The sequence below is a fragment of the Geotrypetes seraphini genome, chromosome 4, assembly GCF_902459505.1.
Source record: "Geotrypetes seraphini chromosome 4, aGeoSer1.1, whole genome shotgun sequence".
NCBI lineage: Eukaryota > Metazoa > Chordata > Amphibia > Gymnophiona > Dermophiidae > Geotrypetes > Geotrypetes seraphini.
Genome location: NC_047087.1, coordinates 105957411 through 105975389, shown reverse-complemented (window position 1 = coordinate 105975389; position 17979 = coordinate 105957411). Strand labels below are relative to the sequence as shown.

General features: G+C 44.9%; 1 protein-coding gene across 6 annotated transcripts in view; it reads right to left on the bottom strand.

Moving 5' to 3' along the window:
• STXBP5L (syntaxin binding protein 5 like) overlaps positions 1-17979 on the bottom strand; it is an 815959-nt gene that overhangs the window by 219592 nt on the left and 578388 nt on the right. For all 6 annotated transcript variants that reach the window (XR_004539193.1, XM_033941651.1, XM_033941652.1 and 3 more), the window contains one exon: positions 2819-2944. Coding sequence is in view for 5 of the 6 variants with exons in the window: in XM_033941651.1 (XP_033797542.1) it covers positions 2819-2944 (126 nt within the window). In the remaining variant the exon portion in view is untranslated. The remainder of the gene's footprint in view (positions 1-2818; positions 2945-17979) is intronic.

Below are 17979 nucleotides of genomic sequence, written 5' to 3'. Positions count from 1 at the left end.
CCTTTGGATGCATTCCAGTTCACTAAAGCCAAATTAAGGAAACTCAGATCTCAATATCTGGGAGAAAAACCACATTTCAATGAAAATGTTGAAACTCTCATTTCATCTTGTAATTCTGTAATTAAAACAGATCATATTCTTACATTTATTACACAAACTTGTGATCATATGGACAAAAGATTTCCTGACAATGAATTAGAGGACTGGCGTGTTTTCGACAAAGACTGTATCTCAAATCCGTCCAACTTAGAGGAATTTACATTTGGAAACGAACAATTTTCACGATTATCTAACCGTTATTTTCTGTTAATGAACAAAGATGATGAACATTGTTTCAAAAGGCAGCTTATTTCAGAATATTCGGAGTTCAAATATATTATTGCTGAAAAAGTAAAAGCAGGAGCTATACAAACGATTCAGGAAATGTACAATTTTGCTCAGCAGCATAAACAGTTCAGTGGACTAAATGCTCTATTAGACGTGTGTGGCACCTTTCAGGCTTCAAGTGCCGATTGTGAGAGAGGATTTAGCTTGATGAATGCTATAAAGACAAAGACTCGTAATAAGTTAAGAGTAGAACATTTGGAATGCCTAATTATAATCAAACTTTATTTAGCCACAGGAAATAATGTAAACATAGACAGTGTTTACAATTTTTGGAAATCAGAAAAAGGCAGAAGAGAACAATCTTAATAAAGAATTTTGGAGCCTAAAAGCCTATGGAGAACTTCCAGAACATGCTAAAATCAATGAAACGGACACATTTGGCCCCGGTGATGACGATGAAATCCAGTTTGATGATATTGGGGATGATGATGAAGATATTGATGATATCTAACTTGAGTGAAGAATTGATTCCATTCCAGTTTCACAACAATTATTCTACAACATATTGAGTGAACTCTTCTCACTGAAGGCAAACTTTGTGCCCAATAAAATGGTTTTCAATATTTTGTTTTAATGTATTTATACTTTTGTGTAGAAGCTGGAATTGATAGATTGTCTAGAAATTGAAAGCATCAAACGTATTGTCTTCTGGACTGTTTTTAATTTACAGTTTACACATATGGATGTAACAGACATAACTACATTTGTTGTAAAACATTTATTAAGATATCATTTCATCCCTACAATTTCTGTAGACTGTTTTAAAATAAATTTGAGTTTTTCTGGTAAAAAAAAAAAAAAAAATAAAGAATTTTGTACTTTCAAGAATTAATGCGTTGTTTTGTGTTCTTAAAAATATTATTTAACGTTATTTAATTTAGCGTGTAGGCCTAAAATTCCTTTGAATACCTCGTCCTCATGTATCAGCAACTTTGACAACATATTTATTTGGCTCATAACTTGCTGGCGCCCGATATTTTTAGCTCACAGTGAAAAAAGTTTGCTCACAACACCCGCCCGCTTAGAGGGAACACTGCTGTAGACGTCCTACAGCTGTCTAATCAGCCAATCGGGATGCACGTTTTTTAAACAAATGCTCCCCAGGCAGGCCGCCCATATTGAAGGCGAGGCCCGCAAGACACCTAAGCTCACCTAAGGGCCTTAGGCGAACCTAGGCGGCCCTACGCGTCTCCCTAGTAGAGGAAGAGACGCTTACAATGTAGGCCAACAAAATGCTGGTCTACATTGTAAGTAGACGCGGCCGCTATACTTATTGCGGCAAGGGATCTCTCTGCTGCTATAAGTATAGCGGGCCGCGGCCGCCTGTCCAATTGCTGGCAGGAGGGTGCCCAAACCCTCCTGCCAGAAGATGCCCCCCTGACACTACCGCCCGCCCCCCCCCCGACACTACCGATCGCTGGCAGGAGGGTGCCCAAACCCTCCTGCCAGAAGATGCCCCCCCCGACACTACCAACCGCCCCCCCCGACACTACCGATCGCTAGCAGGAGGGTGCCCAATCCCTCCTGCCGGAAGACGCACCCCCTATGCACCCCCCCGCGCTAACAGCCCTCAAACCTCCCCCAACCAAACTAACCTTTCCTTGTTGGCCAGACGGGACTTGCCCGTCCAGCCACAGGTCCGTCTCGTCGAAATGAGGCGGGCCCGCCCCTTCTCGGCCCATCCTTCCGAAGCCTAAGGCCTGATTGGCCCAGGCTCTAGAAGCCTGGACCAATCAGGCCTTAGGCATCGCGGGTCCGCCCATCCCCACTTAATCTAAGGTCTGATTGGCCCAGGCGCCTAGAGCCTGGGCCAATCAGGCCTTAGACTTAGTGGGGATGGGCGGACCCGCGATGCCTAAGGCCTGATTGGTCCAGGCTTCTAGAGCCTGGACCAATCAGGCCTTAGGCTTCGGAAGGATGGGCCGGGAAGGGGCGGGCCCGCCTCATTTCGATGAGATGGACCTGTGGCTGGACGGGCAAGTCCCGTCTGGCCAACAAGGAAAGGTTAGTTTGGTTGGGGGGAGGTTTGAGGGCTGTTAGCGCGGGGGGGGTGCGTCTTCCGGCAGGAGGGATTGGGCACCCTCCTGCCAGCGATCGGTAGTGTGTTGGGGGGGGGCGGTCGGTAGTGTCGGGGGGGCATCTTCTGGCAGGAGGGTTTGAACACCCTCCTGCCAGCAATCGGTAGTGTCGGGGGAGGGGGGGGAGCGGTCGGGTCTCACCTTCAACATAGGCGGCCTGCCTGGGGAGCATTTTTTTTAAAAACGTGCATCCTGATTGGCTGATTAGACAGCTGTAGGACGCCTACAGCTGCCTAAAATCGGGACGCACTTTGGAGAATCAGGGCCTTAGTCTATACTTCTTGATGGAGTATCAGGATAAAACTGAAATACAGTATAAATACATCTATATAACAAATTTTTAAACTACTTACAATCCATATGCAGAGTTTACAGCAAGACTGGTGATTTGCTGTGGAGGCTCACCATCCACCCATACTAACTGAATTACTAGTTCTGCTTGGTATCCAGGAGGCATCCTTACAAGGCGAGGCTTAACACTTTAAAAGAAACAAAAATGCAATTCTCAGTGTCAATAGTGAAAGTACCACAGGCAGTTAGTTATACAATGTAATTTAAAAATTATAAATTAAATATTAAAATAAGTAAAACTCCTCCCCCCCTTTTACGAAACCACTTTAGGCCTTTTTATCCCCAGCCACAGCGGTATAAGCTCCGACGCTCATAGGAATTCTATGAGCATTGGAGCCAATACTGCAGCTCTGGAAAGGCATTCTATGCCGGATCCAGATGAGAAAGGATGAAGTTCATTTTACCAGTCCCTCCTTACTCCTCCAGAGAATCTCTGCTTGAACTGTTACCATCTCGCAATGATGAAAAGCGCCGCTCCTTGAGATTAGACACCAGATCTTAGCCCTACAGGTGGACCTTTTCCTCTGATGGGCCCTTTGTATGCCCCTTCATGAGGATCAAGAGTGGACCAAAGAGGTTTATGAATATTATTTTTTTTAATCTGTTGTAGTAATAAGAGAATAGATTGTCTAGGTTTTTAACTTCTCATAAGCCAAGAAGTAGGAACGGAAGGCCAAGAATTTAAAACTGCTAGTATGTTGTAATGTTGCATTTTATAAGGAAGATTATGTACCTATTGAATGTCTGTAATAAAACTGGTATCATTGTAGATCTAATAAGCAGTTATCAGGCAAGGTTGATTTATATTACTGAGAAATGGATCCCATGTTGTGATGGAATTATGTCTATAAGGTTATAAAATGATTCACTGCCCAAGAATTGACAGAAAAGGTGGTGGCTTGGATCTGCTATACAAATCTTTTTATTAAATTACACCAGGCTTGCGAACTTTTTCTATCAGGAGCCATATTTTATATTTTGTAACATTTGGAGGGCCAAAACACACATTGTTGTATTTTGCCATAAGTTTCATCAAATAGTGGCAAAATACAAAGTGTGTCTTTCCTTCCAAGTCTCTCTCTCAGTCTCATTTACCTGCAGCCTTCATTCAGTCTACTTGCTCTCTCTCATGTACCCCCCAGGCTTTACCCAGTCTCTTTCCTCTCACCTGGCTTTGCATTCAGAACAAATAATGGGCTTCCTACTTCCCCAGTGTGACTTGGTCCTTAGCAAATCTGAGCTGCACGGTGTGGGAAGTTCAGGTTGGTGCCATGGTTTCAAGTCTCAGAAGACTTGAAACTGCAAGACCAATTCAAACTTATGGCACTGATCGGCTCAAACTTACAGAGATCTGAGTCATTGTGGGGAAGCAAGAATCTTGCCTTGGACACCAGCTCTGTAGATGCTTGAGTACCCCCAATAGCTTTTCCAGCACTGCTCTGACATCAGAGCTGAAATCTTCCCAATACAGAGATAGCTGCAGGGGAAAGAAGAAAGGCAGTGTCTCTTTAGCTACTGATTCCGTTTCCTCCTGCACCCTACTGGTCATTCCCTTAGCTAGCCAATAAGCTGCAAAGGAAGCAGGACCTATAGCTTAGGAGACACCATGAGTCAGATATTCCTTAACCAGCCAATAGGCTGCAGGGAAAAGCAGGACAGAAGGTTGGTGTCTCCTAAGCTTCTGGTCCTGCCTTCTTCTGCAGCCTGGCAGCTTTGGGCTTTTTTTTTTTTTTAACTATATTTTGGTACCAGTGCAAAACCAACATACAAAGGTAAGAAATACATTTTCCTATGGAAACATACCAGCCAACCAGAATTTTAACTCCTCCCCCCAATCCCAACAACCAGATTTTGTTCATCAGCCAACATCAGCAATACAGACAAAAAGCAGTATGTTACACATTAAGCAAATGATTGTGAGCCGTAGGCGTTAACGAGCTCCAAAAAGGCTCCCATGTGGATCGAAAGGTGCAGCCCCTTAAGGTATCCAAGTCTCTGTGTTTCCGACGCTCCAGCTGGATATGCTGTATCACCAAAGCAAGCCATGGGTCCAATGTGGGGGCTCGGCTGTCCATCCAGTGAAGCAGTATTGCTTTAACTCCCAGCAACAGCATTGATTTCAAAAAGGTACATAAATCCTTTGGTACAGGGGCAACTACTACACACTGAGAAAAAAATAACTATAGGAGATAACACACAGCGTACTTTCCATAATGCAGAGATCTGTTGCAATATTGTCCCCCAATATGCTCTGATCAAAGGATAAGAATAGAACAAATGGCCTAGGGCAGCACCCTGCTGATGGCACTTAGGGCAGGAAGAATCCTCACGATTTACCATCTGGTGCGCTCTCTGCGGTGAATACCGTATTTTTACGCATATAACGCGCGCGTTATACACGATTTTACAAACCGTGCATAACCTTGCGCGTTATACGCGTGAGCGTGCTATATAAAAATTTTTTTACATAGTTCCCCCCCCCCCCGACGCCCGATCCATCATCCGGAAGGACTGCTCGCACCCCCACCCCGATGGACCGCTCGCACTCCCACCAGAAGAACCGCTCGCACCTCCACAGCCTCCCCCCCTCCCCCATGGAGAAGCTGTCTACCTTGTTTCCGGATGCCAGTGAGCCCAGCTGCTTCCTCTGCCGGCGGTCCCGCCCCTTCTCTGAGCCCTGCTGTGTTGCTTCCTCTTCCGGTAGTCCCACCCTTTCTCTGATGTCAGTTGTTCTCATTCGAACTGATAGTCCGTTCCTTTTCATAAATTTTGAGATCCATGTGAAGCCAGCTTTGAAGTCGGGTATTCCTCTTCCATTGGCAAGTAGTTTTGCCTTCATCTGAATCGCAACAGTAGAGACTGATTGATTTTGCTCCCTTCTCTCCAGAATCTACTGCTTCAAGTCATCCTCCAGCTGAGGCCATTTTGGTTTGGCCCCACGACGTGCCCGTTTGCGCGGATTGCATTTCTCCAGTTCCTTCTTATCTTTTCTCCATTCACGCACCGATGTTTCTCCAACATCGAACTCTCTCGCTGCGGCCCGGTTGCCTATTTCCTCAGCTTTCGCAACGACTTGAAGCTTAAAGTCCGCTGTATATGACTTTCGTCTCATTCCTGCCATTATGGCGGTAAATTTAAATTTAATTGATAAACTTTACTACCGGGTAGATAAATGCAGAATACCAATCTGAAGAGATCAAATTAAAATGTGGGCTCTACATGCAGCATTAATCTTTTATAGGCTTACCCAAAGGCTGAGATGCTGTTGTATAGTCAAAATAGTATTCACTGGGCAAATTACAAGGCCAGATAGAGGGGGGCCACAGCCACGTGGTGAAAAGCACACCGCCAGAAAAACCGCCTTGGTGACAGGTCAAAAGCGTGCCCCGACAACCCGGCGCAGAAAACTGAGCGGCAAGCATGCTCAGAACATTGCGCATGCTTACAGAGCTGGGAGCAGGGCAGGGCGGGCGAAAGGAGAGTCGGGGCAGCCAGAGGAGAGTCAGGGCAGCGAACGGAGAGTCGGGGCAGCCAGAGGAGAGTCGGAGCAGTGAACGGAAAGTCGGGGCGGGTGAAAGGAGAGTCGGGGCAGCCAGAGGAGAGTCGGGGCAGCGAACGGAGAGTCGGAGCAGCGAACGGAGAGTCGGGGCGGGTGAAAGGAGAGTCAGGGCAGCGAACGGAGAGTCGGGGCAGCGAACGGAAAGTCGGGGCGGGTGAAAGGAGAGTCGGGGCAGCGAACGGAGAGTCGGAGCAGTGAACGGAAAGTCGGGGTGGGTGAAAGGAGAGTCGGGGCAGCCAGAGGAGAGTCGGGGCAGCGAACGGAAAGTCGGGGCGGGTGAAAGGAGAGTCGGGGCAACGAACAGAGAGTCGGGGCGGCATGCGCGCTATACCCGTGTGCGCAGTATATAAAAATTTCTTTAAATTTGTGTTCCCCACGCGCTATACCCGTGTGCGCGTTTTACACGGGTGCGTGTTATCTACGTGAAAATACGGTAATACAACCCCACCACTATTTTATAACTCATTTTAGAGAGAGACTCTGAGAAGCCCAATTTAGATATAAACAAACACTTATGAAGGTGACCTGCCATAATTTCCATTCCTAAATCCCGAGTCCATTGAATACTTAAGTGAGAGTGATCAAAAGCTGGAAGTGACTCCTGTAGAAACATGATGATATCGCAACAGAATGTCCTGCTGCATGTCCAAACAAAATACTTCCTTATGTTGTTCCAAGCGTTCAGCCGTTCAATTAGTAGCAGGCAACGTCCTAACGTAATGCTACTAATAAGCAAAAACATCTCTTACAGGCAAACTTAAACTCTGACCGAATCTCTGAAAAAGGTTGTATCTGCCTATCATCTTGCAAAATCTGATAACTATATACTAACCCTGAAGCAGCCCAATTCCAAAACGTCTGCCTGGCTCACGATAGGGAGTAGAGGAGAAATAGCGCGAATATTTAAAAGGGATCACACCCATCGCCACACTGATAGAACAGGCGCAAATACCGGGTAGGTTTGGTTAAGGACATGAAATGCCGTAGGCGACGAGTGGATGTAAGCACTACTATGACATGGTAACAGCAGTGCCAACTCCGCCCAAGTAAAGGAAAAAGTGGTAGAAGAACAAAACTAATCATTAAGGTGTTGTAACTGGCAAGCAATGGAAAACAGCTGAATGTTAAGGAGGCCCAAGCCCCCCTGTCTCTAGGAGTAGCCACCACCCTATAGGCCAATCGAGGCTTCTTGCCATTCCAAAGAAAATCACTAATGGCTCGAACCAAATGTCTATGTGTAACACCTGTAAGGAGAATGGGTACCATTTGAAATAGGTACAGCCAACACGGCAGCAATAATATATTAAAGAACACAATTTTACCCAGTAAGGATAAGGGGTATGCCTTCCAAAGTGCCAGCTTGCGCACAGTAAGCTGTACGCGGGACCTCACATTTCGCAAATAAAGCTGCTGGAGATCCCTGGGAATCCACACCCCCAAATATTTAATCGCGACCCACTCCCAAGTAAAAGGGAAAACAGTGGCCCATTGGTCCGGCAAACTCAAATCAGAAGGGCAACAGACTTGCTCTTAAGAGTGAAGCCGCGCCTAGCAACACCGCCACAGAAAGTTGAGAATTAGTAAGCACTAAAAGAATATCATCCGCGAAAGCAGAAGACGAAGAACATTGATGTCTGGATGAAGTGGATCAATGCACCAATGAAGAACTGGAACTTCGATACGATGACTGGCATCAAAGAGTAGAATGTCGAGTCGAGGATCGATGATGACTCGATGAAGATCAATGTCGACATTCTATGGGAGAGCAGACTGCGGTACTGTGGGGCCTCGTAGCAGTATGCTCAGACTGGGCCAGTACCGAGGGAGTCGATATTAAAGGTGGTGCATGGAGTTTGAACATCTCACCAATCTCCCTCCGGAAGAACTCTTTGAGCTTCTCCCTAAAAGAAAGCACTGGTACCTCTGGCTTATCTGCTGGTACCATCGGTGCAGAGGCTTGCGTTGGAGAGGGTGACCTCGATGAGGATGCACACTTCGAGGGAGAGACAAACCGCAAGAGAGGACGTCGCTGCTTGGTCTGCATCAAGGGATTTGATGCTGTTGCGACCTGCAAAGGATTCTGGGAAGGTGGCGGCTTCTTAGCTGGCTTCCCTGATGGTGCAAGATCTCCCGATACCGATGTTGATGTCGATGCAAGAGTCTTTGATGTCGATGGATGTGATGTCTTTTCAGTGTCCATATCTGCGCCGAACAATTTCTCTTACTGAAGCCAACGACTTTTGATGGAGTGCTTCTGTAAGGTAGAACACCGGACACAAGACTCCACCCAATGTTCAGGCCCTAGTCACTGTAGGCACCAACTATAGGGGTTAGTGAGGGAAACAGGCCTCTGACACCTACAGCACTTTTTAAACCCCATTAACAGTTTCGACATGGCTTCAGCAAAATTAAACTCAATTTTGCCAGAAAAAAGAAGCTACAAAGGCCAAAGTCAGCAACAAAAAAGAAAACAAAACAAAACTATTTTTGTTTTTCTTTTAACAGAGTTTAGGTCAACAATAACTTCTTCTCTCCGCAGAAAACAAAGATGAACCGCAAGTCTATATCACTCCCACATGCGTGATGCAGACAGTCGTGAAGTTTCTAAAAACTTAAAGTGATACTACACTTTTAATGTTGTCCATACTGGGGCTCCATGGATGACATCACCTACATGTGAGAATATGCTGCCTGGCTTGTCCTGTGATAAAAAATACTTAGCTTTTGGTGGATGTTCACTTTCTGTTTTTTATTTAAAGATACTAATGTCAAGATGATTGCAGCATGCCCCCGAGGTAGCTAATTTGTGGAAGTTAAATGGTGGACCCCTGTTAGGCTTAAGCTACACCAACTTTATAAATTCTTTCTTAGTCCAGTTTCTTTACAACAGTACATCTTAGGAATTCAGATATCCACCCTTATCAATAGATACAGGTGGTGGGATTCTTCATGATTTCAAGTACTATTTCCCAACTATTTACTTATTTCAGGACATTGCAGATGAACTTTAATGATTTGGATTGTATTTGGACAAGATTTGGATATTTTGTGGATTTTATATTTTTGGTTTTTTCTTTTTCTATTTTAAGTATGAAGCACTTTTTGGATTTGAAGCACTGAGCACTTTGGATTAGCAGCAGCTGAGGCCTGGGACTTTACACAGTTTTCAGCAGAGATAAGTGTACCCACCTTGCTTGATATTCATTGAATGATATATATTTTTTGTACTTTTAGCTATTTTTTGAGCTTTAGCTGTTCTATGGCAGGAAGGGAGGAGTGCTATGATGTACACAAGCCTGAACTGGTAGAAGCCCGTGTCCTTATGCTTTTGAGTTTTTAGGCTATCACTGAGCACTTTCAGTAATTTATTAATTTATTTCTTAGTAAGGATATTTATAGATGAGAAATTCTCTTTTTGTAGAATAATTAAATAAATTTTGTAGAGGATTTAGAATTACAATTTAATACTCCGATTAGATTTATTGTGTTTATACAATTGCTATAGCCACCATGTGGCCATCAGAACAGTCAAAGCTTTTATGCAGATATTTTTCATGTTGAAATTTGTATACATTTTTTCTGGGCCTCTTTGTAGTACAAGCACTAGGGATGCTCAATGAAATTACATGGAAATATTTTTAAAACAAATAGGATGAAATGTTTTTTCACTCAACGAATAGCTAAGCTCTAGAACTTGTTGCCAGAGGATGCGGTAACAGTGGTTAGTATTATCTTGATTTTAAAAAGATTTGGACAAGTTCCGGGAGGGAAAATCAATAATCTGCTATTGAGACAGACATGAGGGAAGCTGCTGCTTCCCATAGGAAACGTATCATGGAATCTTGCTATTCTTTTTTCTTGTAGGGTGTCTCATCTGCTGTGTTGCAAATGATTATTCTTTTGTACATTCTTGTCTCTGTAGAACAGCAAAAAGCTCCCACCTTTTCTTCTGATCAGCCCAAATCAAAATTAGATTGCCATCCCTCCCCCATCTGTGAGCCCATGACCTGATTGCTTCTAATCACATGACCAGGAACAGCAGATGGGCATAATAGCTGGGCCATTTGGAGCTTATTGGCCAACATGTTTCTACGTTTCTATATAACGGTTACTGCGGATGGGCAGACTAGATAGGCCATTTGACCTTTATCTGCCATCATGTGTCTATGTTTCTATGTAAAAGGCTCCCACCTTTTCTTCTGAGCAGACCAAATCAAGAATTGGAGTGCTATCCCTACCCCCTCTCTGAGCTCAGGACCTGATTGCTTCTAATCACATGACCAGGTATTTAAAAGTTCTTTGCTGCTTCAAATATTTCTTTCTTATGGGGTGTGCGCCGTTGGTGTGAACAGCTTTATTTTTACTTACACTTTTTTTTTTTTAATATCTTTATTCATTTTTAATCTTTCAACAAGTGTACAAATTAAAACCATACAAATTCTTGTAATCATCACTTATAAATCTATCAATAAATACAACAGTTGTATATATAAAAACCCAAGACCCAACCCCCCTCCCTCTTATTGTTATTAGTATAAATCATGTTTTATTGGTGCACAATCAGCAAATACACAATACAACACAAGAGTACAACAAGGTGAGCAAGCTGTGTTCTTATGCCGCTCAGCACATAGTAAACAAGACAACCACCTGCCCACAGAATCGATCCCCATCCCACCCAACTAACTCCACACACAACCGTCCATTCATACCAACCATTCACACTCACCCAAACAGCATACCAACCATCCCGGGAAAACAGCTGAGAGCACATGGTATCATCAGCTAAACGAATTTAAGACCAGACTTCTGGCCCTAGGGGAAAGCGATTGAATATAGGAATCCCAGGTCTGCAGGAAAACTTTCGTCTGCTTGAAGGATAAACGGGCATGGCGCTGCTCCAAGAGCATCAAATTATGAAAACGATTCCTCCAAGCCCAGTAAGCAGGTGCGGTTGCTTGCATCCAAATGTTAAGTATGATCTTCTTTCCTATAACAGCAGCTTTCCAGATTAGCAGCCGATGTCCCCTAGCAGGCACTCGTAAAGATTCATATCTATCCAAAAGCAAGCCTACCGGAGACATCGGAATAGAGTGACCAATAAGCCGCTCTAAGAAGCAGAGTACGGCCCTCCAAAAAACTTTCACTTGAGGGCATCCCCAAAATGCATGAAAAAAGGAATTACATCCCAGTTGACACTTAGGGCAGGTTGAAGAAGAAATGCCCCCAACCTTGTGAACCCGCTCTTGGGAAAAATATGCTCGATATACCACTCGAAATTGGCATTCTCTCAGTTTTGCGCTGATAGAAATAGAGGAGATACGATTAATAAGGGAAGGGAAATTCAAAGACTCACCAGGTATGCCCAAGTTCCTCCCCCAGCGGTACTCCAAAGCCTCATAAGACTTCTGAGGAGCAAGACAACGTAAAGCACCATGCAACGCAGACACCGTCAAGCCACTAGCATGAAATTGGGCAAAAAAGAGACGAAATTGGCTTCCCAATCGAAACCGTAAGCCCGGGCGAGCCAAGGACTCCACATAATGATGAATTTGTTTATAAGCAAATAAACCCCTCACCCCCAAGGAATGAAGCATGGGAAGATCTCCCCAAGATTTTATAGCCCCCTCAGCGTCCAATAAATGTTCAAGAAGAAGCAACCCCTCTCCAGTCCATCGCACAAAGACAGGGTTATCACATCCAGGCAGGAACTGCGGGTTCCCCCATATAGACAACTGATCCGAAACCTGAGGGTTCCTCCCAGCAACCCGACCAAGGTCTTCCAGCAAAAGCGCCAAGATCGAAGAAGAAAACTGGATCGGAGTGCAGGGGGCACGAGACGAACGGGCAACTAAGACAACAAAAACAAGTGCCAAGGAGAAAAAAGAGCAGTTTCGATGTCCCGAAAAAGATAGTAATCGCTCCGTAGGCACCACTTACCCAATAAAGGAAGCAAGCAAGCCAAATTAAACAGGCCAATATCCGGAAGTCCCAAACCGCCGAACCTCCCTGGGCCAAACAAATAAGAGAGCAATATCTGAGACTTCTTACCTTGCCAGAGGAAGCGAGTCAGCTGCTTATGAAGCCGTTGAAGATCTCGACGGCGAAGACATAGGGGCAGCAGTTGGAGTACATACAGCCAGCGGGGAAAAATAACCATGTTATACAAGTGAACCCTACCGTGGAAGGAAAGAGGCAGGGACATCCACTGCGCGAAACTACCCTTCGTAGCGGCCAACAAAGCATCTACATTAGCACGATATATCCGGCCCACACAACTCGTGAGCTGCACCCCCAAATACTTAAACGAACCATCCACCCACCGTAAAGGAAACTGACCCAGCCACTCCCCTTTTATTGTTATTAATTAACACAATCGTATAAGATCCCTTTCCCCTCTCTACTATTTACGGTGTATATTTCAAGATATAAAATGGTGTTTAATCATCACAAAAAGAAGTCAACGGCCCCCATATTTTATTAAATGTCTTATAATTTCCCTTTTGTATAGCTATTGATCTTTCCATTTTGAACATATGACATAATGAATTCCACCAAAAGGTGAAATTAAGTTTACTGCAATCCTTCCAATTGTTGGTGATATGTTGAATAGCGACTCCAGCCATGATTAATAAAAGTTTATTGTTAAAAGATGATATTTGACTCTTTTTTCTCATAGCTGTTCCAAATAGTATTGTATCATAAGATAGTGCTACATGATTTTCCAATAAACAATTTACTTGATCCCAGATGGAATTCCAAAAGGCCAAAATATAGGGACAATAAAACAAAAGATGATCCAAAGTCCCTATTTCAAGATTACAATGCCAGCATCTATTAGACTTTGAACTATTCAACTTCTGCAATCTAACTTTAACCTTGTTGCCTTCCCCTAATATAACTTTGCCTTTCGTGCGAGACTCCACAGCCATTCCAGTCTCAGCACTGCTTCATAATTCTAGCTCTAGAAAAATTCGCCCATATCTAAAACATATCTTATGACTACCAAGGAGATTTTGCCTGCATATTGCCCCAGGTACATTAGATAGATTGTGAGCCTGCCAGGATAGAAAGGGAAAAATGCTTGAGCACCTGAATAAATTCATGTAAACCAGGGGTATCCAACTCGCGAATGTAGCCCCGAGAGGTATTTCATGCGGAGTTTTCCTCTGCCGTCCCCGGGTGATTACATTCTTGCTAGCTCCCTCCTCTGTCTTGCTGCAGTGTTCACTCAAAGCCGCGGGCAGCGGCTCCTATGTGCCTCCCGTGGCTGACCCGGAAGTGTTTCCTCTGATGTCGCGACGTCAGACAGAAGGCTTCCAGATCAGCTATGGGAGGCATATAGGAGCCACTGCTCACGGCTTTGAGCGAACACTGCAGCAAGACGGAGGGAGTGGAAAGAAGGTAAACACCCACGGCACAGAAGGGAGGGAGGGAGGGAGAAGGACATGTTTGGACTTGAGAGGGAGAGTGCACAAACAGGATAAATGAAGGAGGGGCATGAACTTAGGACACCGAATGAAGGGAAAGAGGGAAGGAAGTATAAGATGGAAGAATAGAGGGAGTGAGGGAAAGAGATGCTGAGGTGAGGGAGAGAATAGAAAGGGAGACCTGGGTGTCTGAGAGAGGGAAAGAGATGGTGCACATGGGGAGATGAAGAAAGAGGAGAACTGTTGGGCAGAAAGAGGAGGGAGGGAGAGAGAGAGAATTACTGGACATGGTGGTGGGAGAGGAGTGAGGTAGAGATACATGGGCGTGGAGAGAAGAGAGAGAACATACTATGCCAAGTTCGCCTCCTGGACTTTTTTTAAGTACAGAGGGGGAGGGTATTAAAAGTTCAAGTGCTAGATTGGGTGTGGGGGGAGAGCTTATGAGGCCAGAAACAGAGGACAGAGAAAGATGGTAGGCATTGGTCTGAAGGGAGAGAAGTTGGACTTGGGGTGGTATGGAGGAAGAGGGAGATACTTGAAGGGAGAACTGCTGGGAAGAGAAAGGGAGAAATGGTTTACCTAAGGAAGGGAGGCAGACAGGGGTAGAGATGGGATAGGGGGCTGTTGGGAAGAGAAAGGGAAAGAAGTTGGATCTGGGGATGGGAGGGAGGGAGAAATGTTAGGCCTGTAGATAGAAGGCAGAGAGATGCAACATCTCTCTTTTTTTCCCCTCCATTTCATTGTTAAGCATCAAGGGGGGAGGGAAGAAGAAAAACAGAAAACAGAGGGAGTAAAATGTTAGACCACGGCGATAGAGGAGCAGAGATGGACCCATGGGAGGGCAGGAGGGAAGAGAGCTGGGATAAGAAGATGCTAGGAGATGGAAAGAAAGGGACAGGGAGTTATAGCCTGACCAGAGGAGAGGGAGGGGGGTTCTTCTAAAAGTGGTGAGCCATGCGGATGAGGTCAAAAGGGAGATGACAAGATGAGTGAGAGAGCAGTGAGTACAGTGGTAGAAATGTGGTAATGGGGAGTAGATAGTAGGAAATAGGAGGCTGGGAAAGGAGTGAGATGGGAAATGGGAGAGATGGGGACTGAGAGAAGATGGAGAATTGAAAGGTAGCTGAACATTTAAAAAGAAGAAGGGTGAGAAAGAAGGCAAGATTTGAGTGGACAGAGGCAAAAAAGAAAAGAAAAGGTTAAGAAAGCTGAAAGGGAAAAATCAATACGCTGGAGACAAGCATAAGAAGGAAATGGGACGAGAAAAGAGGATAAAAAAATGGACAGTAGACACTGGAAAGGGAATTAGTTAAAGATAGACAAAAAGCAGAAAGAGAAACTGGGACCAAGATAATGGAAAAACAAAACATCCAGATAACAAGGTAGAAAAAATTGTTTTTTTTTAAATTTATTAACTGGAATATGTTAGCTTTGGGATATATGCATCACAATTAGTTTTGTATTCAGTGGCGTAGTCATATACAGCTGATTTGAGGGAGGGACTGGAGCCCAAAATTAGTGGATGGGCACCAAAGTTTCTCCCTGCCTGAGTGCAATTTATAAATACTTGAGCTAGTGGGGATTCCCAAGCCCTGCCAACTGAAGACATTTTCCTCCAGTCTGGCAACTCAAAATCTCCATGCTTTGCAGCCAATGGCAATATCCTCAAGCTGCCACTGCTTTCATGCATGCATGCATGAAAGCCAAGGGGGGAGAGGGCAGGGAGGAGGGAAGGCTCCAGCTCTGCAATATTGCTCCCAGCTGCAGAACTTGGGAAGTTGGAGGGGGAGGAGGTGGCCATCAGTTGGTGAGGCTTGGGGATCCTTACTAGGTACAGCAAGGGAAATGTTCATTTTGAGGGAGCCTAAGCTCAAAGTGGGAGGCCCAAAAAAGCAGTAATATTTACCCTGACTGAATGATCCTCCACATGCGCTGCTGACAGCTGATTCAGCATCCCCGCTCTGATGAGGCTCACTTCTGAAGAGGCTCACCGTAGCAGTAATAGAAGTGAATGAGAGACCCAGAAGCGAGCATCCCTGCTCATTAGAGTCAGCGGTACAAGTGGAGGATCACTCAGTCAGGGTATTACTGCTTTTTGGGGTTCCTCTCCACACTGTTCCTTTAATGAAGGTTTATTATTAGATATGTACATCTTCTATATTAGTGATTGCAAATGTGGGACCTGCTCATCAGCTAGTGTTAGTATTTGTGCAGTCCCAGAAAGCACAGTTACTTACCGTAACAGGTGTTATCCAGGGACAGTAGGCAGCTATTCTCACATATGGGTGATGTCATCGACGGAGCCCTGATGCGGAAGCCTCGCAAGCAGACTTGCTTGTAGAAACTAGAAGTTTTGAGTCAGCCACACCGCGCATGCGTGAGTGCCTTCCTGCCCAGCACAGGGCGCGTCTCCTAAGTTCAGATAGCTAGCAGAGAAGCCAACCAGGGGAGTTGGGTGGGTTGTGAGAATAGCTGCTTGCTGTCCCTGGATAACACCTGTTATGGTAAATAACTGTGCTTTATCCCAGGACAAGCAGGCAGCCTATTCTCACATATGGATGACCTCCAAGCTAACCAGAATGGGATGGTGGGAGTGTTGGCAATTTAGGAGAATAAATTTTGTAATACTGTCTGGCCAAAATGGCCATCCCGTCTGGAGAAAACATCCAGACAATAATGAGAAGTGAAAGTATGAACCGAGGCTCAAGTAGCAGCCTTGCAAATTTCCTCAATAGGTGTAGATCTGAGGAAAGCTACTGAAGCTGCCATTGCTCTGACCTTATGGGCTGTGACTCTACTCTGTAGGGGTAATCCAGCCTGGGCATAGCAGAAGGAGATACAAGCAGCCATCCAGTTGGAGATGGTACGCTTAGAGATAGGATGTCCCAATTTATTTGGATTGAAGGAGACAAAAAGTTGAGAAGCAGTTCTGTGTGGTTTGGTGCGTTCCAAATAAAAGGCCAAAGCACGTTTACAGTCCAGAGTATGAAGAGCTGATTCTCCGGGATGAGAATGAGGCTTTGTAAAGAACCCTGGAAGAACAATGGATTGGTTAAGATGAAATTCTGAAACCACTTTAGGTAGGAATTTAGGATGAGTATGTAGAACCACATTGTCATGATGGAACACAGTGAAAGGTGGATCAGCAACTAAAGCTTGCAGCTCACTGACTCTTTGAGCAGAAGTGAGGGCAATGAGAAACACCACTTTCCAAGTGAGATACTTCAGATGAGCCGTAGACATTGGTTCAAAAGGAGGCTTCATCAATTGAGCAAGAACAACATTGAGGTCCCAAATCATGGGAGGCGGTTTGAGAGGAGGTTTGACATTGAAAAGTCCTTTCATGAATCTGGAAACCACCGGATGAGCAGAAAGGGGTTTTCCTTCAATAGGCTGATGGAAAGCAGCAATTGCACTGAGATGGACTCGGATCGATGTAGACTTGAGGCCAGAGGTGGATAAGTGCAAAAGGTAGTCTAAAACAGAAGACAAGGAGGAATGTTGAGGCTCCTTATCGTGAGAAAAACACCACATAGAAAATCTAGTCCATTTTTTGTGATAGCATTGTCTAGTGGTAGGTTTCCTAGAAGCCTCTAAAATGTCTCTTACAGATTGAGAAAATTGAAGAGGAGTTATGTTGAGAGGTACCAAGCTGTCAGGTGTAGAGACTGCAGGTTGGGATGAAGCAGAGATCCCTTACTCTGTGTAAGCAGAGATGGAGAAACTGGTAGAAGGTATGGCTCCCTGCTGCTGAGTTGAAGGAGAAGGGAGTACCAAGGATGTCTCAGCCACCGAGGAGCAATCAGAATCATGGTGGCTTGGTCGTTCTTTAACTTGACAAGAATCTTGAGAATGAGAGGGAATGGTGGGAATGCATACAGGAAGAGATTCGTCCATTCCAGAAGAAAAGCATCTGCCTCGAGGCGATGAGGATAATAGATCCTGGAGCAGAACTGAGGCAGTGTGTGATTTTGGGGAGCTGCAAAAAGATCTATGTGAGGCGTTCCCCACTGTGAAAAAATGTGATGAAGAGGCGAGAAATGGAGTGTCCTGATGTAAACCATTCTGAGCTCCCTTGGGAGAACGTTATAGAAAGTTGAATAAATAAAATAAATATTCCTCCCAGTGCTTCCCTCTCCTCTCTTCCACTTCCAGGGCTCCTGTACACATCTTT